The sequence below is a fragment of the Pelobates fuscus genome, chromosome 3, assembly GCF_036172605.1.
Source record: "Pelobates fuscus isolate aPelFus1 chromosome 3, aPelFus1.pri, whole genome shotgun sequence".
NCBI lineage: Eukaryota > Metazoa > Chordata > Amphibia > Anura > Pelobatidae > Pelobates > Pelobates fuscus.
In genome coordinates, this window is record NC_086319.1 from 357,952,319 (window position 1) to 357,980,312 (window position 27,994).

The 27,994-nt window shown below is 38.2% G+C and overlaps 1 protein-coding gene across 5 annotated transcripts in view; it reads left to right on the forward strand.

Moving 5' to 3' along the window:
* The window catches only part of ADGRL1 (adhesion G protein-coupled receptor L1), a 283,392-nt gene that overhangs the window by 199,005 nt on the left and 56,393 nt on the right, over positions 1 to 27,994 (forward strand). For all 5 annotated transcript variants that reach the window (XM_063449237.1, XM_063449241.1, XM_063449242.1 and 2 more), the window contains exon 4: positions 11,214 to 11,323. In XM_063449237.1, coding sequence (XP_063305307.1) covers positions 11,214 to 11,323 — 110 coding nt within the window. The remainder of the gene's footprint in view (positions 1 to 11,213; positions 11,324 to 27,994) is intronic.

A 27,994-nucleotide genomic window follows, 5' to 3' on the forward strand; every position in this document is an offset into this window, starting at 1 on the left:
CAGTAGCTGCTGCATTTCCCACCCTAGTCTTATACTCGAGTCAATACGTTTTCCCAGTTTTTTGGGGTAAAATTAGGGGCCTCGGCTTATATTCGGGTCGGCTTATACTCGAGTATATACGGTAAATCGTTTTAAAAGTTTATCCAAAATATTGAATCATTTGAAAAGATTCCCTGAATATATTAAATTGGGGCCCATGTTAGCAGGATATGAATTTCCACTATGGTGGAAGCTTAGATCTGAACAGTAATGAGTTTAATGGTATTTATATAGATATATACTTTTTATTTTTTTTAAACGGTATATATATATTTATATATATATATATTTTTATTTTTTATTTTTTATTTATTAAAGTCACTAGTCTTTGTTAATGGATATAACGTGGAAGGTAGAACACACCATATAGAGAGCCAGAGACTCACACATTCCACAAGAGAGACAGCACCCAGTGACACGTGAGTGAAAAAAGATAAAAGATGAAATATGCTAAAGAGCAGGAGTTAAGCTAAACAGTATATATAATCATACAATGGTCCAATCAGTCTGCCATACAAATATCACATTGTTGTAACCACAGCTGCATTGACAAGTGAGCTCTTGGGAAATATTGTGCTGGCTGGAGCTGTTCGAGTTTATGATTAGATGTAGAGTGCAGAATCCCTGGGGATTATATATTATTAAATGCATACTTAATATATTATAATAAATACATATTTGATACGCAACGCTATATCTGGCTATGGGATTGTGGGGTTCTGACGGGTTTTCACTTGGACTATATGTATCTTTTATATTATGATATTTATAGGTTCGGGTCAGTGTTGGTTTACTGTTAAAGGGACACTATAGTCACCAGAACAACTACAGTGAGTATAATCATTCCCTTACGGCTTTTTGCAGTAAACACTGTCTTTTCAGAGAAAAGGCAGTGTTTACATTACAGCCTATAGATACCTCCGTTGGCCACTCCTCAGATGGCTACTAGATGTGCTTCCTGGGTCAGTGTTGCACACTGTGCAGTACTGCCATTCAGTGTCTCCACCCTCTGCATGCAGACACTGAACTTTCCTCAAAGAAATGCATTGATTTAATACATCTTTATGACGAGTTGCTGATTGGCCAGGGCTGTGTTTGGCTCTGCCCCTAATCTGCCTCCTTGACAGTTTCAGCCAATCCTATGGGAAGGCATTGTGATTGGCTCAAAACACCACTTCTAATGATATCACCCAAGCGGGCAGATCAGGGGCAGAGCCAGCAGCTGCAGACTTGAGCAAAAGTAAGATTTTACTATATTTAAGGGGGTAAGGAGGGGCCAGGGGGGCTTGCTGGGGATTTTACCACTATACGGTTAGGCATACATGTTTGTGTTCCTGATCCTATAGTGTTCCTTTAAGTATTGTAGGGGTTAACAGTTAGCGTCAGGGCCGCCATCAGGGGGTGACAACCATGATGGTTGTCACAGGCCTGGAGGCCCAGACTCCACGTATAGCGGCGGAACTGCCGTCTCTTGCAGCTGCACCAGGGCTCGCATGCTGATAGGGCCACCCGATGGGCCCTATATCTGCAGGGCCCCGGTCAGCGCTGCGACCGTGCAATAGTGCGACCGGGCTCCTTTAAAGAAATTGCACCCTCTGCGCGGGAGGAGAGAGAGACAGGCCGCAAGGACGGAAGAGCCATGCCGACTCCCATTAGCCCCAGCCACCCTCCTGCAAAAAAAAGGTAAGAAAAATTAGCTGTGTTAGTATGTATGTACATCTGGATATGCATGTATGTCAGTATGTGTATGTATGTATGTCAGTATGTCTGTGTGTATGTCAGTATGTATGTATGTATGCATGTGTGTGTATGTCAGTATCTATGTATGTATGTATGCATGTGTATATATTTCAGTATGTATGTATGTATGTGTATGTATATCAGTATGTGTCTGTGTGTCTGTGTGTGTGTGTGTGTGTGTATGTATGTATGTGTGTATGTATGTGTATGTATTTCAGTATGTTCAGTATCTCACAAAAGTGAGTACACCCCTCCTCACATTTTTGTAAATATTTTATTATATCTTTTCATGTGACAACACTGAATAAATGACGCTCTGCTACAAGGTAAAGTAGTAAGTGTACAGCCTGTATAACAGTGTACATTTTGCTGTCCCCTCAAAATAACTCAACACGTAGCCATTAATGTCTAAACTGTTGGTAACAAAAGTGAGTACATCCCTAAGTGGAAATGTCCAAATTGGGCCCAATTAGCCATTTTCCCTACCTGGTGTCATGTGACTCGTTAGTGTTACAAGGTCCCAGGTGTGAATGGGGAGCAGGTGTGTTAAATTTGGTGTTATCGCTCTCACACTCTCTCATACTGGTCACTGGAAGTTCAACATGACACCTCATGGCAAAGAACTCTCTGAGGATCTGGAAAAAAAAATAATTTTTGTTCTACATAAAGATGGCCTAGGCTATAAGAAGATTGCCAAGACCTTGAAACTGAGCTGCAGCACGGTGGGCAAGACCATACAGCGGTTTCACAGGACAGGCTCCACTCAGAGCATGCCTTGGTCGACCAAAGAAGTTGAGTGCATGTGCTCAGGGTCATATCCAGAGGTTGTCTTTGGGAAATAGACGTATTAATGCTGCCAGCATTGCTGCAGAGATTGAAGGTATGGGGGGGTTAGCCTATCAGTTCTCAGACCATACGCCGTACACTGCATCAAATTGATCTGCATTGCTGTCATCCCAGAAGGAAGCCTCTTCTAAAGATAAAGGACAAGAGAGCCCGCAAACAGTTTGCTGAAGACAAGCAGACTAAGGACATGGACTACTGGAACCATGTCCTGTGGTCCGATGAGATCAAGATAAACTTATTTAGTTCAGATGGTGTCAAGCATGTGTGGCGGCAACCAGGTGAGGAGTACAAAGACAAGTGTGTTTGCCTACAGTCAAGCATGGTGGTGGGAGTGTCATGGTCTGAGCCTGCATGAGTGCTACTGGCACTGGGGAGCTACAGTTCATTGAGGGAACCATTAATGCCAACATGTACTGTGACATACTGAAGCAGAGCATGAGAACGGGGGAAAGATATCACTGAGGGAGGGGGGTGGGGGAGACACCACCATGGGAGGGTGACCGGGGGTTGGAGGAGAGACCTCTATGGGAGGAGGGGGTGAGGAAAGACAACTGAGGGAGAGGAGTGGTGAGGAGAGGAGAGACCACTAAGGGAGGCAGGGGAGGGGTGAGGAGAGACCACTAAGTGTGGGGGGTGAGGAGAGACCACTAAGGGGGGGTGTGAAGAGAGACCACTAAGGGAGGGGGGAAAAGAGACCACAAAGGGTGGGGGGTAGCAGAGAAAATGAGGGGGGAGAGGAGAGACCACTAGGGGAGGAGGGGGGGAGGATAGACCACTAATGGAAAGGGGGGAGGGGAGAGAGGCCACTAATGGAAAGGGGGGAGAGGAGAGACAACTAATGGAAAGGACGAGGAGAGACCACTGGGGGGGAGGCAGAGGAGAGCAGAGACCACTAAGGGAGAGGGGGGAGAGGAGATATCACTAATAGAAATGGGGGGAGAAGAGGGGAGTACACTAAGGGAGGCGGGGAGGAGAGTAGAGACCACTGAGGGGGGTGGGAGAGGAGAGACCACTAAGGGACAGGGGAGGAGAAGAGAGACCATTAAGAGGCGGGGCGGGGGTACGAGAGAGCACAAAGGGATGGGTAGCACCAAGAGATGGGTGGAGGGTAAGAGAGAGCACTAGGAGACAGGAGGGGAGAGCATGACGGGAAAGGCAGCGGGGAGATCACCAAGGGACAGGGGAGATCACTAAGGGACAGGGGACAGCACGAAGGGACAGGAGGGGAGAGCTCTAAGGGAGAGGAGGGGAGAGCAGTAAGGGACAAGAGAGGAGAGAGGCTGAGAAAGGGGTGAAAGAGAAGTACAGGGGGGCTGGTAGGACTCAGCCCCTATCCTATTTTAAAATGCTGAAAGGTGCCACGCAGCAGTGTAAGTCTCACTAATCTCAGACACACCAAGACTTGTATTTTCCAGTCCTGGCTGAGATCAGGGCTCCAGACAATATGGAGACAACCTGAACATTATTCCCCATTCATCACAGAGAATAACTAAACGGACCACACCATTATCTGTGCAGTATGGAATTCTAAAACATATTCTGCCTGTAGAAGTAATGGGCATATCATGTAATAAGTGTATATATACCTATCATCAATGGGAAATGCACACCTTGCAGCTACGTTGCACTCTACTTTTTAAAATACCATTAAAAGCATTACTGTTCAGATCTAAGCTCCCACCGTAGTGGAAATTCATATCCTCCTAACATGGGCCCCAATTTAATATTTTGGAGAAACTTTTAAAATGATTTAATAGTTTAAAAATATATATTTCACTATATTTATATTTTTTATATATTTCTTATATATGAGGTGTTTTGATATTTTAATATTTTATTTTAAAAATAATTGTAAAAATATTGAATCTTTTGAAGAGCTTATCCAAAAATATAAAAACCGAGTTGGTTACATGTTACAAAATGATGCACTGCGCTGTGGAACATGTTGACACTTTATACAGAATATATTTATAATACCTTCCGAGTCCGTTTACGTCCACCAAGATTATTGCTATGATATTCCTACTTGTGTTTTAAAAACAGAAACATTTCGCTAATCCTACAGGGGCTTTGGTTCCTGACAGAGTTATAAGATTTCTTTAATTAATAATTTATTAATTAATCAGGGCTTTGTGCTGTAAACAGACAAGTTAGATGATTAACTGAATGTTAATTAAAGAAATCCTGAGCACTGGGAAATTCTCCTAGGACCTACTGGACAGCTGTTTTCTGATGCGTGCATGTCTTAAGCATTAGGCAAAATGGGGTAATTCGTACTTTTCCAGTTGTAAGGGGGACTGCAACTCTCATTATTGACAGCCAGCCTCTTGGTGAGTAATGCGAGTTAGAATCCCACAAGAGAAGGTTTACTGATGTTAGCATGATGTCACAGGCTACGATAAGTACTAAAATAAAGAAAGTTGACAGCAGGTGTGTCCTTGGAGGCCGGAGACATATTGGGTTTTCAAGACATATTGCACAGTCATATATGCATGTCTCAGATTTTTAACCTCTGGCAGAATTAGGTCCTTGCAAGACTAAATGTGGCACATTAGGGTGTGACAAGTATTTTTTTAATGTTTTTTGATTTAGGAGCCGATGGACCGGCTTTGGGAATAGTTACATCATTAGAATACTGTATACTCCCAAACATTAGGAGTCAGCAATGACACTTTTAGGACACATAGTTCTTTGGGTATAAATGGTAATTTAAAAACAAAACAACTCTTTATTCTTACACTAAAACAGAGAATATTAGAGAAGTTTATTTTCCACTCCTGTTAAAGGAAAACAGTTACTTTTTTTTATCAAAACTGAAAAAAGTTTAAATGTATATTGGCACTTTGTGTGTTATTTTGTAATGCATGCATGTAAATTAATATCTGGCAAACAGGACTACTTCGCTCTGTGGGGGTGGGTATCTTTATGCACAGCTTATCCAACCACATCTTCTGTCTTACCTTGCTCTGTGGGGGTGGGTATCTTTATGCACAGCTTATCCAATCATATCTCCTGTCTTACTTTGCTCTGTGGGGGTGGGTATCTTTATGCACAGCTTATCCAATCATATCTCCTGTCTTACCTTGCTCTGTGGGGGTGGGTATCTTTATGCACAGCTTATCCAACCAAAGACCACGCACAATGTCATTGTTTGGGAGCATCTCAGAATGTGTTTTTGAGATGCTAGGGATCTGAAGCCAGAATTCGCTAAATCACTCTGGTTTTTGATTGCTTGCATGGTCCTTGGCTAGATAAGTCATGCTTCCAAAATTATACACACTGTTTATATAATAGGTCAATTTTAATTAAGGTTTAATTAACTAAAATTACGTCTGTTTTAGTTTAACCCCTTAAGGACACATGACATGTGTGACACGTCATGATCCCCTTTTATTCCAGAAGTTTGGTCCTTAAGGGGTTAAGCTCAAAACTGGCCTCTAAAAAAGAAAAGTCCAAGGATCCAGTTCTAGCAAATTATTAAATTACCTGGAACTTTTCAAACCAGTTGAATTTTCAACATCCCATTATTAAGACTGTATGTAATGACTTACAAAATGTGTTTTGAGTAATTTTAATATTGTACCTCATGAAAACTCTAACTTATTAGAACATAAAGATCTCTGCAAATAGCAGTACACTCCGGCTTAACTTGCTCTCTGTTGGTGGGCATTCGTTAAGTTTAGAAAGTTAAGTTCTCGTTGGTTCGTATAGACAGAGTAGCCAACCAAAGACTATGTGCAATAGGATTGCCTGAGACCATCTCAAAATGTGAGTTTGTTTTTATGAGGTGCCAGTCACTTGAAGGCAGGATTCATGAATGAGCAGTAGCTTCTTGATTGCTTCCATGGTGAGGTTATAAAACATGTATTATTTTATCAATAAAAATGATGATTGTTTTCTTTTAAGCTCATAACCAGCCTCAATAGAAGCCCAAGGTTCCAGCTCTATCAGTTTATTAAATGACCCGGAATGTTTTCAAATGAGCTGATTCTTCAACATCCCATCATTAGGACTATATGTAATGACTTGTGAAATGTGATTGGAGTGATTTTAATGCTGAACCTCATGGAAACTCTAACTTATTAGAACATATCATATAATATACGCTCCGCTACCCTTGTGCCACCCTAATTCCATGGATCTCACCATGTCCCATTCCCTGATATTTATCCCTATTCACCTTCACTAATGTCTCTTCCTGCATCTCTTCTATTCACACAAAGTCGTCCTTCTTCCTTAGGGGTAATTATTTCAGATGACTTAAAGGTAGGCAGACAATGTAATAGCATCAGGAAATGCTAGCAGAATGCTTGATTGTATAGGGAGAGGTATTGGCAGTAGAAAGATGGAAGTGCTCATGCCATTGTACAGAACACTGGTGAGACCTCACTTGGAGTATTGTACGCAGTACTGGAGACCGTATCTCCAAAATGACATTGATACTTTAGAGAGAGTTCAGAGAAGTGTTACTAAACTGGTTCATGGATTGCAGGATAAAACTTACAAGGAAAGGCTAAAGGAACTTAACATGTATAGCTTTTAGCAAAGATGAGACAGGGGGAATATGATCAAAACTTTTAAATACATAAAGGGAATCAACACAATAAAGGAGGAGACTATATTTAAAAGAGAGAGGGTAGTGGATGCATGGGATGGCCTTCCAGCTGAAGTGGTAGAGGTTAACACAGTAAAGTAGTTTAAGCATGCATGGGATAGGCATAAGGCTATCCTAACTATAAGATAAGGCCAGGGACTAATGAAAGTATTTAGAAAACTGGGCAGACTAGATGTGCCAAATGGTTCTTATCTGTGTTCTTATCTATGTTTCTATGTTTCTCTGCACTCTGTTCCCATGCCCATTTCCTGTTGTCTCACCCCAGCACTCTTCTCTCCACAAGCCCCTTTCCTTATTGTCTCCATTTAAAGCCTTTCCATCTATGTCTTTTCCATACTCCTTTCTTAGAATCTCTATCTGTGTCCTTTTCTTTACACATTCCATTTCCCTTGTGTCTGTCTCCATGGTCCTACTCTCACAAGTCTCTATATATTCCCCTTCTATGCTTGCTTCCTATTCTCTCACCTCTTACTTATTACCGTAATGTGACGTTGCGGTTTTCGTAGAGCCATAATTCTGGCTTCTTAAAGTCATGTCTTTCCACTGTGCTGTTCCAGTGTTGTACTGTGTCTGAGTGATGGAGAGGCTGGCATAATATGTCCTACTTTGACCATCCATTGCACAAGATGCTAAACCAGTATATTGGAGGGATAACTGGAAGACGTCAATCCCTTCCTGTACTGTAACTCTGATACACAACAATCTGGACTCAGGGAGGCAGTGGCAGTATGTATAGATCACAAGAAGCCAATTAATAACACAAGTGGTACTTGCAATTATAACAAGTTAAGGTCTCAACTGGCATGTAGCAGGTATTAAAAGTAAACATAAAGTTGCCAGACCTGGGGGCAATATTGGTGACAGGTGGAACCCACAGTTCTAGTATAATGTCACTACCTGCACAATTAGTGTTTCGACCAACAGCTTTGTGAAACGACTGGGCTTACAATATTTTGTATTTTTTTACCTAGAATTTAAATAAAATCTTTTTCACCAATCTGCATTTCCAGTAAGCACTTTAGGAATTCAGCGTGAGATATTTACTATATTTTTTTTATCAGATGATGTTAGTGCTTCATTAATTTAGACAAGATAGAGACTGAGGGATCATACATAGAATTGTTTGCCCAATACATGATGGCTGTTTGGAAATGACAAAATTTGATAGCTAGATATGTTCATTTCTTTGTGAAGTTTTGGCAAACTTGGAGTTGGCTATAACACCATGTATTCTCTACTTTGTCTTAAGATTTCTATTGATAGTGTTGGAGTTTTAATTAACGTTCCAACGCAGGAACGTTCTGAAAGGATAGTTTAAAACTCACCCGTATATACCTAATCATACGCACATACATCCTTATTTCATGATATTCCATACATCTCCTTTTAGTTACTGCTGATCAATTCTGATGGGTTTCAATATTGTTTTATTTGATATTTTGACACTTGGAATAGAGATATAAATGCATATGTGTGTTTTGTATTTTTTTATATTTTTTTATAAAGCAAATAGGAAGTTTGTGTTAACCAGATGTTGCCCTCCTATACCCTCAAATTGCTGCTTAAAGAAGAACTGTTTCTTCCAGAGAAGTGGCATTTACTTGTTCCTTCACCCCAGTAATGCTATTGCTGCATTTACTGGCATGAATAATGCAGTGGAGGTAAGTAAAAAAACGTACTTACCTACCCAGCACATCTGCACTGTGGGCAGCTTTGCTAACCCGTAAATGCCTCGGGCTCATGCATATGTGTGCATGCATGTGTGTTAGATCTAATGGAAAAAAGTGGTACATGTGTATGTGTGTTCTGAATTTTCTCCAGCAGTGCCTAGGTCCCATGTATACAGCAGTGCAAGACTTAACAGCAAAAACATATGTGAGGAAGGCTGAACTTGATGGACGCAAGTCTCTTTTCAGCTATGTAACTATGAAACTAGTTATCATATTTTGCCCTACAACCAGGCAAATTAAAATAAAACACACTACAAAGATTTTTTTTTGCTAAAAAGTGAGCAAATTCAAGAGTGCTTAAACCGAGGAACTGACTGCTACATTTAAGTATGCTTAATCTCACTAGTAACATTTTTCACATATGATTAGTTATACCAAACATGATAAAGGTAAATCTGTGTACACTAATGACACTGTGCCATGTATAGTGCATTGTAGTGATTTGGTTTACTATCAATGCATTTTTGGAATTTTTGCTCAGATTATTTTAGGAAGCGGTATATTCTCTAAGCGTTTGTGGTAGATGCTACCAGTTAAAAATGAACACAAAATAAATGTTATCAGTGTCGCATTTCACTTACGGTAGGTTGCTTTCAGTCTTTGAGAAGATCAGTTGTTCAAGATTACCCAGACAAGTATTTTATAATAACTTTGTTCATCTACGTATGTGAACGTACTTATATACTTTATCCATACTTTCTGGAGGGATGGGGGGGGGATGGGGGGAAGGGTTCTCGTTCATAGTGGCTCTGTCACTTTCAGGGCCTTTGTGTATTTTGATGTGCTACAGCTAAGTAAAGATAGACTTAGCTTCTCAAAGACCCTACAGTAGGTAGTATTTTTGAGCCTGTCTTCACAGCACAAGAGACTGAGGGATCATACATAGAATTGTTTGCGCAATATGTGATGGTTGTTTGGAAATGACACATTTTGGTAGCTAGATATGTTCATTTTATTGTGAAGTTTTGGCAAGCTTGGAGTTGGCTATAACACCATGTATTCTCTACTTTGTCTTAAGATTTCTATTGATAGTTTTTGAGTTTTAATTAACGTTCCAACACAGACCAAAGAAGCATTTCATAAAGATTATATTTTTATACAATACTAAATGTAACAAAGCCGCCCTACCCCTTAACCCCTTAAGGACCAAACTTCTGGAATAAAAGGGAATCATGACATGTCACACATGTCATGTGTCCACACATGTCATGTGTCCTTAAGGGATTAAGAACACATGACGTGTGACATGTCATGATTCCCTTTTATTCCAGAAGTTTGGTCCTTAAGGAGTTAAACAACATTCTTAGTGCTAAATGTAAGGTTTCGGGAACTGATGAATAGACACTTTTATCACTATTCTTTATTACATATATTTTTATTTTTAATGTGTTTGCTATGTTTCAGATTATTTTAACTAAATAATAAAAATGATCTGTTAATATTGGCATAAGGAATTCATCTGAGTAGTGATGTCTCTTTGTTGTGATTTAAATACTTGAAGTATAAAAAATAGATTTATTATGCATTACAAAAACATAATCAAGTTATGTGATTTAGAATCAATCATGAGACAAAAAAAATTTGAAATTGAAAACGAATTAGCTCTATTTTAAAATATTATTCCACTTTTGAAAAAATATATAAATACATTTATGAAGAGAAATATAGGGGATTACATTTTAACAATTTCATTTAGGGGATGTAATAAAATTAGTTATGAATATGACATTCATTATAATGAGATTTGGGTGTTTTTTTTGCTAAATGTAATTATGCTAAAAAATTGTAAAATTAATTTAAGAAGTAGACTTTGCTGAATTTAACGGATACTTGCTAAATAAGGGATACCGATTCATCCTTACTTTTAAAGTTTAATATTTAAAAATAATGATCTGATTTGAATTGTAATATCTTTAAACACATTCTTTACTGTCATTTTTTTTTGTATCTCCAGAAGATTACCAGAAAAAAATATATATTTATAAATTAAAAATGTATAAACTGGTACAAAAATATGTTGCATCTAAATAGAATCAAATCTGTATTTTTGTGTTTTGTGTATTAAAAATAATCATATTTTTTGTACGTTAAGAATGTAACATGTTTCCAAAGGTCCATTTTGTTTTGTTTTAGAAAATGTTGTTTTCAGGTTAAACCATATTTAACAAATGTTTATATTTAAAAAAAATATCATATATTATGGTTATGTAATACTGTGTGTAATTGTGCGTCTCTCCTTGCAGGTGTAACAATAACACCCAGTGTGTTGTTATTGCGGGTTCAGACTCCTTTCCTGATCCATGTCCTGGTACTTACAAATATTTGGAGGTCCAATATGACTGCGTACCATACAGTGAGTATATATAATGACACAAAAATGCAACACAACACAACAGCTATTTTATGTACACACACACACAAACCCACACATATTTCTCAGATATCAATAAACAGTCAAATAAAAGGAAAGAGAATATGCTAAACACATACATACGTTTAGATGAAAACTAATAACAAATCAGCTTTTGAGTTAAAAAGAGAAAACAATAGAAACACGTAAAATTTATTTTAAATCTCCTTGAGTGCACTAGGTCTGCATACCGTGAATGTGATTGGGTACACTGTCCCAGTTTACATATTACAGAGTTATGCAGTCTTTTATTTATTTAGTATCTTCTTCTGAAACAAGAGTTTATTCCGTAGTATTTAGAAGATTTATTAGTGGCACACAAAAAGAATTTAATACAAATAGAACATTATATATTGATTAATGCATAAAGCAGAATGACAATTAGCAAAGTGTTTCTTAACCCCTCGGTCATGACACGAAATTAGGTCATCATATTCCCTAAACACCAGGTAACTAAGGAACTGGCAGGGAAATAGAGACCCCTGACACTGGGAAGTCTAAGGAGATATGTTTTTCAGATTCTAAATGAATGTATATTGCAACTGAAAAAAAGCTCAGTGAGCTAATTCTACGACTGAATTTGGGGCTTTTAAGCTAATGCCATGCACATTGATGGGGCCTGTGTCAAGAAAGGTGAAGAAAGACATATCCAAAAATAATAAGATAGTATATCGTAATATAGACCATGGAATCCAGGATCCAAGACAAGGGTCCTACTACAAGCATGAAATCTGGAACACAGCACAACATTCAGAGCCCCCAATACATGGCACGGACCCAGCAACCAAGAAACAGTTCCTTATACAGTGTATGATATTTAGAACTTAGTATAATAAAGCAGCACATCATAGAGACCCCCAATACATGGCATAGATACAGCAACCAGGGAAAAGTTCCTAATACAGTACAATAAATCTGAACCAAGCATGAGAGAGCAGCACATCATACAGAACCCCAATACATGGCATGGATCCAGCAACCAGGGAAAAGTTCTAAGACAGTGCAATATATCTGAACCAAGCATGAGAGAGCAGCACATCATACAGAACCCCAATACATGGCATGGATCCAGCAACCAGGGAAAAGTTCTAAGACAGTGCAATATATCTGAACCAAGCATGAGAGAGCAGCACATCATACAGAATCCCAATACATGGCATGGATCCAGCAACCAGGGAAAAGTTCTAAGACAGTGCAATATATCTGAACCAAGCATGAGAGAGCAGCACATCATACAGAACCCCAATACATGGCATGGATCCAGCAACCAAGAAACAGTTCCTTATACAGTGTACGACATTTAGAACGTAGTATATTAAGGTATCACATAAAACAGAGCTCCAATATATGGCATGGATCCAGTAACCAGGAAACAGTTCCTTTTACATTGTACAACATCTAGAATGTAGTATAATAAGAGCTCTAATATATGGCATGGATCCAGTGACCAGGACACAGTTCCTTATACAGTGTACGACATCTAGAACGTAGTATAATAAAGTATCACATAATACAGAGCTCCAATATATGGCATGGATCCAGTAACCAGGAAACAGTTCCTTATACAGTGTATGACATCTAGAACGTAGTATAATAAAGTATCACATAGTACAGAGCTCCAATATATGGCATGGATCCAGTAACCAGGAAACAGTTCCTTATACAGTGTATGACATCTAGAACGTAGTATAATAAAGTATCACATAATACAGAGCTCCAATATATGGCATGGATCCAGTAACCAGGAAACAGTTCCTTATACAGTGTATAACATCTAGAACGTAGTATAATAAAGTATCACATAATACAGAGCTCCAATATATGTCATGGATCCAGTGACCAGGACACAGTTCCTTATACAGTGTACGACATCTAGAACGTAGTATAATAAAGTATCACATAATACAGAGCTCCAATATGTGGCATGGATCCAGTAACCAGGAAACAGTTCCTTATACAGTGTATAACATCTAGAACGTAGTATAATAAAGTATCACATAATACAGAGCTCCAATATATGGCATGGATCCAGTAACCAGGAAACAGTTCCTTATACAGTGTATAACATCTAGAACGTAGTATAATAAAGTATCACATAATACAGAGCTCCAATATATGGCATGGATCCAGTAACCAGGAAAACAGTTCCTTATACAGTGTACGACATCTAGAACGTAGTATAATAAAGTATCACATAATACAGAGCTCCAATATATGGCATGGATCCAGTAACCAGGAAACAGTTCCTTATACAGTGTACGACATCTAGAACGTAGTATAATAAAGTATCACATAATACAGAGCTCCAATATATGGCATGGATCCAGTAACCAGGAAACAGTTCCTTATACAGTGTATGACATCTAGAACGTAGTATAATAAAGTATCACATAATACAGAGCTCCAATATATGGTATGGATCCAGTAACCAGGAAACAGTTCCTTATACAGTGTATAACATCTAGAACGTAATATAATAAAGTATCACATAATACAGAGCTCCAATATATGGCATGGATCCAGTAACCAGGAAACAGTTCCTTATACAGTGTCCGACATCTAGAACGTAGTATAATATCCAGCAACCAGGAAATACATTATAATGCATAGCATAACATGTAGAACCCAGCATAATAAAGCCTCTCATCATACAGAGCCCCAATACATGGCATGGAACCAGAAACCCGGAAATAGTTGTTAATATACAGCATGCATCTAGAACTTAGCACAGGGGAGCAGAGAAGGATTCCGATCTTGTAGCGCCATAGACAGGTTACCAGTTTCATTCTTCATATAGGTATGGTGAATAGGAAAAAGCTAATTCCTGGATCCCAGACCCCTGTATTACCCCAGGTCCTAGACAACCACCTAAGCTCACCTTACTGTTAATCCTGCTCTGCGACAGAACAATATATCACACAAAGTGCTAATATGCAACATGAAACTTATTACCCAAAGTGATAAATGCATAGTGTGACTTCTAATGCAAAATACAACATCTTTACAAACCGTAGGAATCTCTATTGTTGCATACTACCTTGCCCAGGCATTTATAACAGCACCTATAGCCCTAGCACATATGTTTAATACTGTTCTAAACATGATTATGCATATTATAGAATTTAACTCTTGATACATTGCAATAATATGCACAGAATCGAACACATTTAAGGAGCACCCAGCACAGCTTTTTAATTCGTAGATAAAGTGCTCAGCAGAGTATATTGTATTGTGCCGGGTTGTATATATTATAAGTGTAAAAGAAACAGAGGCTTATAATAAAGTTAATTGGCCTAGGTTTAAAGACCAGCTAAGCAGTCAGAACGCAAGCAGGGAACTCGTAGCTAAGGCTGGACTCCTTGCAGAACTCACGAACTTGCACAGGTAAAATATTTGCAGCTTTATATTAGTGTAAAAACAGACACAGAATATCCACCTGCGTAGAGGAACGTGAGGTGAAAACAGGAGACGTGATGTATAGGACATGCATACAAGGCTGGACACAGGGATCAGTAATTATGTACAGTATATTAGAAAGGGCAGTAATACAAAGACTGCTGGGAGAGGTATTAGCGCTGAAATTGCAAATCACTGGCGGCCACTGTCCCTTCCCAAGCCACTGAAACAAAGTGAAAGACTAACCAGTCTCACGTGCAAAGGTCGCCAGCACTAGCCACCTATTGTGGCAGAAACTAAACTAATCAGACAAAACATCAGAGGAAACATTAAATGAGATACAGAATTTGGACAAGGACATGGGAGAAGAAATTAATTAGTAGAAACTCCACAGCTTGGGTTACCATCAGAGCTTATTGTTCCATTTAGTGATGCGCCTTTCTTAGTTATTTTCTCTACTTTTATCTTTATACACTGTTTAAATATATCAGTATAAGATAATAACTAAGAAAACCTTATTTATAATTAAGGACCCAATTTATAAGGAATATAGGTATATTCTCTCAGTGGTGAACCCATCCCCTTTTTCCCTATTGTCCTCAATTGTTTAGTTTTTGGCTGATTAATAGCAGTATGTGCTGAAATGTGTGTAGTAGTATCTGTGTGAGTGTGGACAGTGTGGGTAGCAGTATGTGTGTGTGTAGCAATGTGAGTAGCAGTGTATAACAGTGTGTGTTGTCCATTCTGCCCCCAGTTCTGGCCCTTCTCCTAGCTAGTCCCTAGAGATTGTTTTGTTCAGTCTTCGGGGACGGGGACACACACGATCAGGTTTCTTGCAGCAGACACAAGTCAGGAAGTAGGAAGAAAGTTTATAGAAGACTGAGTAGGCTCCCCATCAGGCATGCATCTGTCTCACTTACCTACTCTGCCTAATGGGGAATTCGGACCGGAGGGTAGTAAAGGAAACAAAAAGGCAAGTGGTAATCCTATGATTTCAATACAAGGCCCACATTTGATCTAGGGAAAAAAACAGTAATGAGACAATCAACCTGAAAATGTCTGGGTTTTAGCGATAACTCTTACTCCACATTTACTCTGTAAAGATCTAGCAAGGTGGTGCTCCCTAAACTTCTGATGGAAGATAATAAGCCTCACTCTTTCCTGAGACTAAATTACTGGGGTCCTGGCTAACAGGTTACTATTCATATAAGTTAAAGTAGATGAACCAGTTCTGTAAAATACCACAATAGGGAGGTCCTGCAACGGACTCTGATCTAGGGGGCATACACATCAATAGTAGCTCTAGGAATTACAGGGTAACTGCATGAGAAACGCGCAGGGATTACACATAACTACATTGCGCATGTTTTTTTTTCCTCTTAGAAATGTAGTCACTAGGTTACAAAAGCAAGCATTGAGATTTACCGTAATATGTAAAATGTCTAATAAACATTCTAAGATGCACAGCATAGGATACAGTCCTACATCCAAATGCCCAGTATACATTTTGATAAGTATATAATCAAGGGCTTGTGTGTGTTCTTTTTCATCCTATAGTTATATACCTCCCATATTTCATTCAAATTTAATTTTCAGGTAGATCTTTCCCACACTCTTCTCACCCCACTGTGTTTAACATATAACATATAGTTAGCATCTAACGCAGACATTGGTTTACACCTATAAATAAACCATAATGCAATGTGACATGGACTGCTTTCTTCATAAATACCCTGAATTCTAAGCATTTCTCATTTCACACAAAGACAGACTGCACAATGTTCCACCCACTGGCTGGTGTTAATGCGATAGTCAGTCTGCCATTAGCAGAGCCTTAAGCTCCAACAAAGAGGCAATCATGCTGTGCCCTGTGTGTAGGAATGCAACAGCACTTTTCATACCTGTGCTGTAGGTATATATATATATATATATATATATATATATATATATATATATATATATATATATATATATATATATATATATATATATATATAAAATGTTACTTAGGCATCCTCTACCGACAGAGGTTAATAGTCAATGGTTTGCCAATAGTACAAGTGTATAGTTATTATTATTTAGTATATATCTATATCTAATAAATGGTCAAAAAATAAGAATATCTCTTGCTTAGCATGTGCAAATTTATTTACAAGTACATATACACATAACCATGCATCACCTTACCCAATGCCTAAACATGAATTATGTAAATGTTCATATGCACTTCTTACGCACCTGCCCATGAAAAATCACAAACACAACATCAGAGACAGGGTATTTTACAAGTTATATTCGTACACTCACAGATATACATATGCACAGTATTTTCTGCACATTATTAGGTTGCTGACCAGGCCGTCACACATTGTCCTGCAATTCTCTGTAAGCCATTCTTTGGGCACAGAGTTGTAGCTCCACCCCTGCGGAGCCCTGTGGGGAGGTGAGGTGCATTGTAACATGTTTAACCCTTTGCTTTCCTTTCCAGGCTTTGGTCATTAATATAACACTTCTATCCTCAGGGCGCTCTGCAGAGGCTGTCTCTCTTTCTTTCTTTCTTTCTCTGTTGCTCTATATCTGCTTTTTCATCTTGGCTTTGTGACTCTGTTACTATCAGTCTCTAGTTCTCTATGCATTTTCTTTCTGTCTCTGTCTAACCTGCTGCGGGCTATCACTCCCTTCTGCGCTGTCTTTTTCTTCACGATCTCTCTCTCTAGATATGAACGTGTTTGCTTTGCTTTCATGGGGTTTTCTCACCGTATATATCTGCAACTCCCTCTCTATATATCTGTCTGGCCTACGGTTAACAGAGGGTGGTAAGGTTTAACGCACCATCGTTTCGATTTGTTGTTCCTACATTTCGCGCTGGCTGTTTGCAGATATCACTATTAACTTTTACATTGCAGATTCCTTGAGTGTTTCTTCCCAATCACCCTACCCAAACATTTATCACCCCCAACCACTCTCGGTGTCCTCTCTGCATTTCCATATACCTATTTTTATTTACAGGGCCTTGAGATCCATGCACACATTTCTTCACGTTAATTGATACATTCTTCCATAACAAACTGCAGTCTCTGTCGATATTGCCTTTAATTTTGTTTTCTCAAATCACCTTGGTCTTTTCATTCTTCCATTCTGCGTATTTCTCCATTTCCATAACATTTCCTCTTCTTTTATGCTCTTCCGTTTCTCTTAATCTTTTAGTAACGTATCCATTGCTACTCCTAATTCTTGACAGTCACGCTATAAGTCCTCAATCTCACTCCTTTGCAACGTATTTCTATCTTTTGTCCTCCAGACCAACTCAGAACAGATTTCTCTTTACATGCACCTTGACCATAACATTGTCCATGTTACCTTCCTACACACCCATTGATTCTTACACACCCATTGATTCTTACACTCATGCTACTCTAGCTTAGTTGTCTCCCTCTGAACCTTCTTATATATTGTAACATTTTATGTGATCCCTCACTTCTTTTGGCCTTATGCTCTTTGATTCTATGTACACCGCATCTTGTCTAGCAATCTTACGTTTTTGCTGTTTCTGCTTCCTTTTAAGACCTGCCCTTTTGCCTTTCTCAGCCTGATCAACAAATCTACTGCTACACTACATGGCCAAATATAAGTAGGCAACACAAATTTGTGAATTCCAAACTACCCATTGACAATGAGTGTAGAAAATCAAGAATACTGCCATGGAATCTCAGTAGTAAAACATTAGTAATAGAATGTCCCAACTTTAGATTTCAGTCACTTTCAACATTTCATGATCATTCGATGACATCAACTTTCTTCCCTGCTGGAGTGGCCAATTGTGTTTTTTGAAAAGAGAATGTTCTAGGTGTGACAACAGCTTTGAAGCGGTAGGCCACACAAGCTCACTAATGGAACTGCTGATTGCTGAAGCACATACCATTTAGATAAACATCATATGTGGCTGACCACAAGATTTGCTGCTAAGTTCAGAGCTGCCACTAGAAGCATCACCTGTCAAATATTAGAAGCACCATGTATTGGGTCTTCATGGTCGGGCAGTTGCATACAAATCTACAATCACCAAGTAGTGTGTGGACCTGTGTAAAGCTCTTCGTCTTTGGACTCACAAGTGGTGGAAACATGTTCTCTGGAGTGATAAATCACGAATCACAATGTGGCACTACAACAGACAAGTTTGGTGGTGGAAGAATAATGGTCTTAGTTTTTTTTTTTCCATAGTTCAGGCTGTACCCCTAAATTTCAGTGATGACATTTTTCTTGTCAGTGCATTCAAATGTTTACTAGATTATTCTAAGGTATTTTCTTAATGGCAACAGTTTGTGAAAGCTTCTTTCCTGTTTCAGCATGACAGTGCATTGGGGACACAAAGTAAGGTTCATAGAGGATAAGTTTGCCAGTGTGAAGGTCTGCATATAGACCTAGATTTATCACATTAAAAACTGGAAATACCAACTATGAGACAGGCCTAAATGCTTAATATCAGCACCTGATTTCACTAATGCTGAATGGAAGCCAAACGAAAAGCCTTCTCAGAATGGAGTGGAAAAGTGAAAGCCAACTTTACATAAATGGCTGTGATTCTGGAATGGAATGTTCAACATGCAGGTTTCCATCTACTTTTGGCTGTCTTCGTTTGATGCCTCGACTATTTAACTAACATACACATTTGTTGTCTCTGATTTTTTTTTTTACTCACTTATCCAAAATGTTATGTACTGTCATCTCAACCAACCCTTATCAAATCTTGCTTCATTGGCCCTTTCCCATTCTGTCTTCTTCTCATTCACTAATTTTTCAAACACTGTCCTATTGCTCATTTGTCTTTCTTACTATGTTCTTTCACTAAAGTTCTGTATTTAAGTATTTAGTCATTGCTTTTTCCATATCATGCTCTACTGTCTTTTTCATGTTGTATTTTTGTTTTCATCTCACTTCCATCTTCTCTGTCTCCTGCTCGATACTTGATTCTGTTACATTGCCCCTACTATCGACTTTACTCTCTGTTCATTGTCCTCTGATTTCCTGATATCCTTATACTTTTTTTTTTTTGCTTTATCCTTGAATTTTCTCCAGTATTACAGTCCATTTAATCTTCCCTTGTACTCCATAGGTATTTATTTCTTTTTTTGTTTGTTTTTTACGTCACAAACTTTCTTATGCTGTTAGTTCACCACAACCATGTTTTAATTATCTTCCATTTCCATGACACCCCTTCTCCACATGATATCATGTCTTAGAAACCACACTTTGCACCCCTATTTTTTATTTTTACCTGTAACAGATTTTCTTATCAAACAGTGGTCCCCTCTGACCCATCATTATTTCAAATTCTTCAATCTCTAATCTTAATCACTCATCGCTAAGCTATTACCTCTCTCCTTTTATTGACCCAGTCCTCTTTATACTCTTGTTTATTTTTTTCTAAACTGAACTCTTTGCTCTGTACTCTTTAACCCTGTTATTCCATTCATTGTCTGTCCTGGGTCATTATTTGTCCATGAGTTAGTTCTCTTAGTTAATCCTTTGAACCTGTTAACACCTCAAAGTCACAGGTTCTAGCCCCAACAGGGTCAACTCAGCCTTTCATCCTCCACGAATGATAAAATGAGTACTATGTGCTGTAATTGTAACTTCTGTTTATCAGTTTCTGATTTGATTAAGACAAAATGTGTATGTCAAACTCATTTCTTCCCTGTTGGGGAAAAAGCTATAAATAAGTAGTATATTAGTATATTATTATGCATCAGATCCCATCCTTATATCCACTGATTTCACATTCCATATCTGTCATTTCATTTATGTTCCTCTTGACTCCCTATTTATCTGCTATCTCGTTCCTTTACTTCCCTGGGCTCATTTATGTTTCCAACCCTCTGTAATCCTTGCTTTCTCATTAGTTTTCTGTCTAGAACTGTCACCCTCCCCCATGCCATACCCTGTCTTATTTTCCCATTTATGACATTCCTTTTTTGCTTCATTTCTTCCACTTCTCACTAACACCGTCATTATGCCATGCAAGCCTTTCTTTTTTGCAGGACCACTAAATTCAAAAGCCCATATAACCATCTCCTCCCATTATATGGATTACATTCCTCTTGTCACTTTTTCAACTCTTCTTCCCTTCCATTTTTATCTCCCACCACTTTCATTTCATATTTGCTGTTTTTTATTTAATTGAATCACCTTTTATGCCCCACTGCTTGGTCCCATGCTCCTACCACCCTCTCTATACACCTCTCTCTTTACAGGGCCCTCTACAGGGATCGCAGGAGTTCCTCCCTGTCAACTCGTCCCCTTTCCCAAACATCACACAATGGGTTTATAGAAATGGATATTTTGCAGGGGTCTGGGACTGAGGGGTTGGTGGTGCTAAATACTTTGAATGGGATGGTGGGGTGGAAAATGACACTCATGAATATCTTCTCTCCTTTTTTTCTATCCTCTTTTTCATTTGATATTTTTCTCTCTCTTTCTTTTCTGACGCGTGAATAGAAGTGGAGCAAAAAGGTAATTGTCATTGGTCCCTTCCTGTTACCCTCACGGTGACTCGTTAATTCCGCCCATAATTAATGTCGGAATCCTAACTTCTCCTCTTCTCTCCACCTCCTCCCTCTCCCTTCTCTGTACTCCTCGCTGACCCTGTTACCCTCTAATCCCTTTTCGCTTTTTAAGGATTACAAGGGATCAAGTATATTTTAACCTATATAAAATCCCTGAACACACCAAAACACAGTAAGGGGAGGCATTTTGAGACAGCAAAGAGCGAAAGTTTAATTTTCAAGCTTAGGGAGTGATTACAGTGATGATCAGGAGAGAGAATGTTGTGTGGGAGAGAGGAGGTTTATTTATCTACTTTTTAGAGGGTGTCAAAGGTTGATGCTGTATAACATTCAGTGAAAATCAAGTTTGTTTTGTTAGCTAAGCGATGCTTTACAGGTCAATGACAGCTAGAAGCAAAGGTTAATTGGCCAACTCTTACACTGCTTGTGGAAAGCAAAGATTAATAGGGCAGCCATTTTAAGGATTGTGCAAGTAATCAGGGCGAAAGAGCAGCTTTCTTAATAGTTTCTGAAATGTTAAAGTTTTATGATGTAACTTTCCTAATGTTCCTGAAAAGGGAAAAACAAACTGGCCCACATTTCTTATTTTTAGTGAGAAGATAGCTTATAAGGCCAGTTTTCATAAGTTCTGTGGCAAAGGTTAATTTTGCGAGGAATTGTGGCTAGCATGAGAGGCAATGGATGTAAAAAAATAAATAAAAAAAAATTATTGGCTCATACAGGGTTAATGGCACAGTGTTCCGCAACATCCAATCCCCCCTGTCATCATTCACTCCTCTCCCCTTATCCCTTCATGTTTCCATAGCAACCTCCTGAATCCTGGCCTCCCTCAGTTACAGCCCTCTCTCCTACTCTCACAATTGTCCCCTCCTCTCTTTACCTCTCTATGTCACACTCTCTCTCTTACCCTCTTCCTAATTTACTTATATTTATATAAATATATGTATATATATTCCCCTTTTTGATTTTTTTTTTTTTGATTACTGCCACACCTCACCATTTACTTTTTTTTTTTTTTTTTTTTTTAAGGAAGGGAACCATTTCTCTGACCAGCATGTGGCAGTGAACGATATAAATGTGGCTTTGCAGCTAAACCCATGTAAAACATGCCATGTGTATTTGTGTGTTGTGTACGTATTTATATGCATATTGTAGTATTGAAAGAGATACAATGCTATGTGTGTACAATGGTATAGTCTAAGCTCCTGGATTATATATAAAATGTATTAAAACACACACACACACATATAGCACTGTTTTGAGATGGGATGGCTCATTGTTACTCCTTTTTCAGTTGGGTGAAGAGTTTGGTGGGAAGGTGTGTGGTGTGTGCCAAACAAATACAGCACCCCAGTGGGATGATTAACCAGTTATCTGTCTCCTCCGTACTATTCTCTAACTACTAACACCACTAATTGGTCTCTTCCTTAGTCTGTACGTCATTCTTTATATATGTTATCAACGGACAGCAGAGAACTTTTCAATGACTGCATGTTGAAGGATATGGAACATCTCTTTTTAGGAAGTCCTGCTGTTAATCCATATAATATCTCCCTATAACGCCTCCTATTATTCTATATTTAACCTCTCCCAATATCTCCTCCTATTACTTCATATAATCTATTGCTATACCTCATCGTATTACTCCATATAACCTCTCCCTATAACACCTTCTATTATTCAATATATCATATCCCTATAACTGCTCCTATTACTCCATATAGCATCTCTCTATAACTCCTTCTATTACACCATATAACCTTTACCTTTAACTCCTCCTATAACTCAATATAACCTCTCCGTATAATGCCTTCTATGACTCAATATAACCTCCCACTAAAACTCCTCCTATTACTTCATATAACCTCTCCCTATAACTCCTCCTATTACTCCATATAACCTCTCTATAACTCCTCCTATTACTAAATATAACCTCTCTATAACTCCTCCTATTACTAAATATAACCTATCTTTATAACTCCTCCTATTACTCCATATAACCTCTCTCTATAACTCCTCCTATTACTCCATATAACCTCTCACTATAACTCCTCCTATTACACCATATAACCCTTCCTATAATTTCTCCTATTTCTTTATATAACCTCTCCATATAATGCCTCCTATTTCTCCATATAACCTATCCTTATAATACCTCCTATTACTCCATATAACGTCTCCATATAACCCCTCCTATTACTCCATATAAACTCTCCCTATAAGCCCTCTTATTACTTTATATAAACTTTTTCTTCTCTTATTACGCCATTTTACCTTTTTCTTATATTTCCTCATGTTATGCCATATAATGTCCATTTACATTCTCCTTTAACAAAAAACAACTCTCTTTACAATTTCAACTTTTATACCATAAAATCTCTGTCTTTAACTCCACTCCAGTCCCCTCTGTAACTATTCTCCATCTTCCTATAAGCCATCCTTTTTTCATATAACCAATCTCTAGAACCCCTCCTATTTCTTTAAAAAAATTAACTAAAATATTTTCAATAATTTTTTTTATTATTATTATTATTATTATTATCACAGGCACATTCAGGATTAACAATAATATCTGCAGGTTATATTTTGTCAAAAGTCAAACATGTCTTGAATTTTATTTCAACATACGTGCAGATCATGGTAAAAATCAAGAGGACTTACAAAAACCCTTAGTAACCAGGGAACATCTAGATTGCTCCTCCGTTTACCAGAGTCGATGTAAGGCACCTAACCCTGCCCTGCATTGTTGATGGATGGGTAATAATTAACAATACCTTGCCAAACAATAATAATACTCATACAAAAGTGTGGGTCTCCTCCATAGTTTTAAATAAGAAAGTATGAAAAGTAAAATAGAATAATACTTAATACTACTACTGCACTGCCACAGTATTAGTCATGGATATTCAGTAGTCAGGAATATTCAGTAGTCACGAATATTCCTATATGTTCCATGAAATAGGGCACATACATTCTTTAAATTTAAAGCAAATTAAAAAAAAAAAAATAGATGTTAGTAGACAATAAAATAATTCTCCAAAGAAAACGGTGAGAAAAATCTGATACCTTACTGGAAGCGTAGGGGCATGTATTTGCCCTGCATAATGCAGTTGACATTTCCATGGAATGCGATTGGCTAAGTGTACATGCAGCCAATCACAGTGGAGTATTTAGCAAATCTCATAGGTACTATCATAATAGTTGTGAGGTTCCCAATACATTTTAGTAACTCATCCAATAAACCACCCAGGAGTCCCCAAAGATATTTGTGAAGTGCTTCGTCATGACTGGCTACATGTATATGGGTTTAGTATAGAAGAGCCACTCGCTGGTGTATTATTAGAAGATCTCTCTCAGTTCCCGTCATACTGGGAATTGATAGGTTCCTGCTGTGCAAAACATACACTACAAGATGGCTCTGGAAGTGAATGTCCCAGGCTACCCTCAATGTCCTTTTATGTGCAAATAACAAATAACAGAGCTACAACACTGGAATAAAGAACTGGGAAGAACTTTATTTTAACAATGACCAATGTGGACCTGGCAACATTTTAATTACAAATGGGATCACAACTAGTTAGTTTCTCCTCTGGACCCCCAATGTCTTATATTTGTGTAGTAGGGGATTTTAATTGAGTCCTCTTCATGTTGCCTCTTTATGCTGGGTAAGGTTGCAGCAGTGATATGACTATTTCCTTAAGTTCGATGAAGTTCATCATGTCTGTAACATCTGTTGTTGTTAACGGGGGTGTATCTGATGTATGTCATACAGAATAGCGATAACGATTTTCAATATATGTGCTGAGTTCTATTAAGGTTTTCTTTTATTTTTTTTCTTTAAGCTATTTCTCTCTCTCACATGTTTCAGATCTGAGTGTGGATAAGTGGATAAGATATCTCTTACCACTGGTATAAGTTCACATAGTCATTACTGGGAACTTAGTTTTACCCCAAAGGCTCCGAAATTGGGTGCAATTTCCAGCCTCATGGCAATACCCTTTTCTCCAACCTAGCATTAAGCGTAATTCCATACGCTTTCTACCATATTATACCATAACTTTTCCTTCTACAGTCTGCCCACCATCATAGATGATGAAGTAATCATTGACTTCTACCCCCCTTTAGATTTATATAATAAAACGATCACTTGTTTTCTTTAAAACTGCATCACAAAAGCAATGCAGTCGGGGACCCTGCTTCCTAAAGTTGAAGTAGTAATCAGTTACTCCACGTCCTATTTTAAAAGGGACACTCAAGACCCCTAAAACACATTACCTTTGCGGAAGTGCTTTATGTGTGAAGTGCATCCTTATTTTTCAAGTTTCTGATTGGACAGCCACACAAAGTCTGGACGGGATCATTAGGGGGGGGGGGGGTTGCAAAGGCTGCAGACAAGAGATGTTTTGCAAGCTATTTTTAGATATACCCACAATGAAAAATGCATAATTAAATGCATGCATCTGCTGAGTCTTCCCACCTTGCCCATGTAATTATTAGGGCATAGGAGCCAATCTTAACGTGGATTGCAGGGTCCCACTCCTCAACGTAGTGTAATAATAAGGGCTCAACCCCATACAGTTGATAATAATCACCAATAATATTAGGCAAGATATGAGTTATTCATACATCATAGCACATGTCCTTAAAATATGATGCATGCCAACCTAACATTTTATATTTACATACGTAGCATAACCTAACCCTAAATTTATCATGTCCAAAAATTTACTGAAATTATGCAACAGATACAGTTCAAAAATTGCCCTTTTGTTGATTCAGCACAAATGATTTGCAGAAATTAGTCTCTAGAAGGAGATGTGTATTGCTACCTGCTGGTGAAAAGTGGTACTGTAGCACCCCTGCTCTACTTGCTATGTAACCCAGAGTATGTTATTTATTGAGGATGGGGGGTAGATCTAGATAGAAATAAAATGTGCTGCCTCCAAAGAGAAACACCAGCTTCACCTTGTTTAGTTTAAACATTGGTTCATATACTCTCATATACTTTTGTATGTACAACAGCTTAATTTATTGATCTATGTAATATTCTCAATTGATCCATATAAACCCTTGCTAACCTCTCCCTATAAGCCCCCTGTTGTTCCACATAACCTCTCTATATCCTCTCTTATTACTTGATATTTAATTTCTCTTATTACTTCATGTACACCATATAAGCCTTTTATAACCCCTCGGATTACTCCATATACTCCATATAATGAGTTCTACCTATATTCAATCCCTCTAATTATTTTACTGCAACAAAAACCTCTATTGCTGAAATCGTCCAATATTACTGATAATTAAAATTAAAGGCTGTGACTAATTTTTACAAATAAAAAAATACAATAAATTGCTTTCCAATCTCTTGACCAATTTATGGATACTCGTGATCCTTGTTGTACCAACAAAACGAAAATCTTACTACACAGACCAGGTTCCTTCATAGCAATTTCTACTGGTTGATTAAATTAGACATTGTGCGACCAAACGTTCCGTAACCTGGTTACTCCTGGTTTGTTTAGGAGTAGGTTGAATTGGAACAAATTAATTTTGATCCAACTGCAACTCTGTACAACCAACATACACAATGAATCACTGCCTGCTCTTGATAGTTGTTCCTTCGGGCCAAAGCCTCCTTGTAGTCACCCATTCCATGTCTCCTTGCCCACATTGCTGGTTAGTGAAACTCATTATTCCTCCCCTCTCATGTTGCTCCTCATTCTTGCTCCCTATAGTTCCACATATTAACATCTCTCTGTATGTCTATCTGTGTCACACTTTGGAGGGGTGGAGGAGGGCTATTTTGCCCAGATGTAAAATCTGATAAGCTGGCAACAAAGTTGTATTTACAATATAGGTTTTTGGTATTCCTAACAGCTTCCAAGCAGACGGATCCTAACTCTTCAACCATCAATTCCATCTGGTGCTTACTCACTCTTCTCTCTGCAGGTCTTTGAATATAACTAATGTTTTGTATCACTTTTGTAAGATGTCTTTGTGGACTAAAATCTGTTACAAGAACACCCTCCTTAGGAAAAAATTTTGTAGCCCAGATCTCCAAACCTATAAAGGATGTCCTGCCATACAGACAAATTCCGCAATTAGTGTTGAAAACATTCCATTAACATTGTACAGTTGAATCATCAAAATTATCTTCTTTTAACCTTTCAAATATCATTGGGTTGTTCAGCAAGCTTCAAAGTAATAGCTTGCTCATTTTCATGCACAGATCCGTTTTATTGTTCAGGGTACCTAAATATCCGACTCCAAAAAATCTCCCGTAGCAGGTGTTCCTTTATAGAAATGGAACAATCTGGGCAATATGTTTTATTTTACATATATATTTATCACATAATGGCAATTAATATGTAGCTATTTGCAGCCATTATACAGTATCCAAAACACACTGTGATAAACAGATGGAAACCGATAAATAGGAGGAAGTGGAGCCCATGCCCCAAATTTTCCACTAAATATCCTGTAGCTCCTAGACTACCTAGGTTTCCATAACTTTTTTTAACGGGGCTTTCTAATTGAAGGCACATTTTTTTTACAAAGAGGATGTTCCTATAACACACATTGCTTTACATTTGTGTTGTTTGGTCCTTTTATTTTGGCAAGTGACAATCAAGACACTTCATGATCTTCCTAG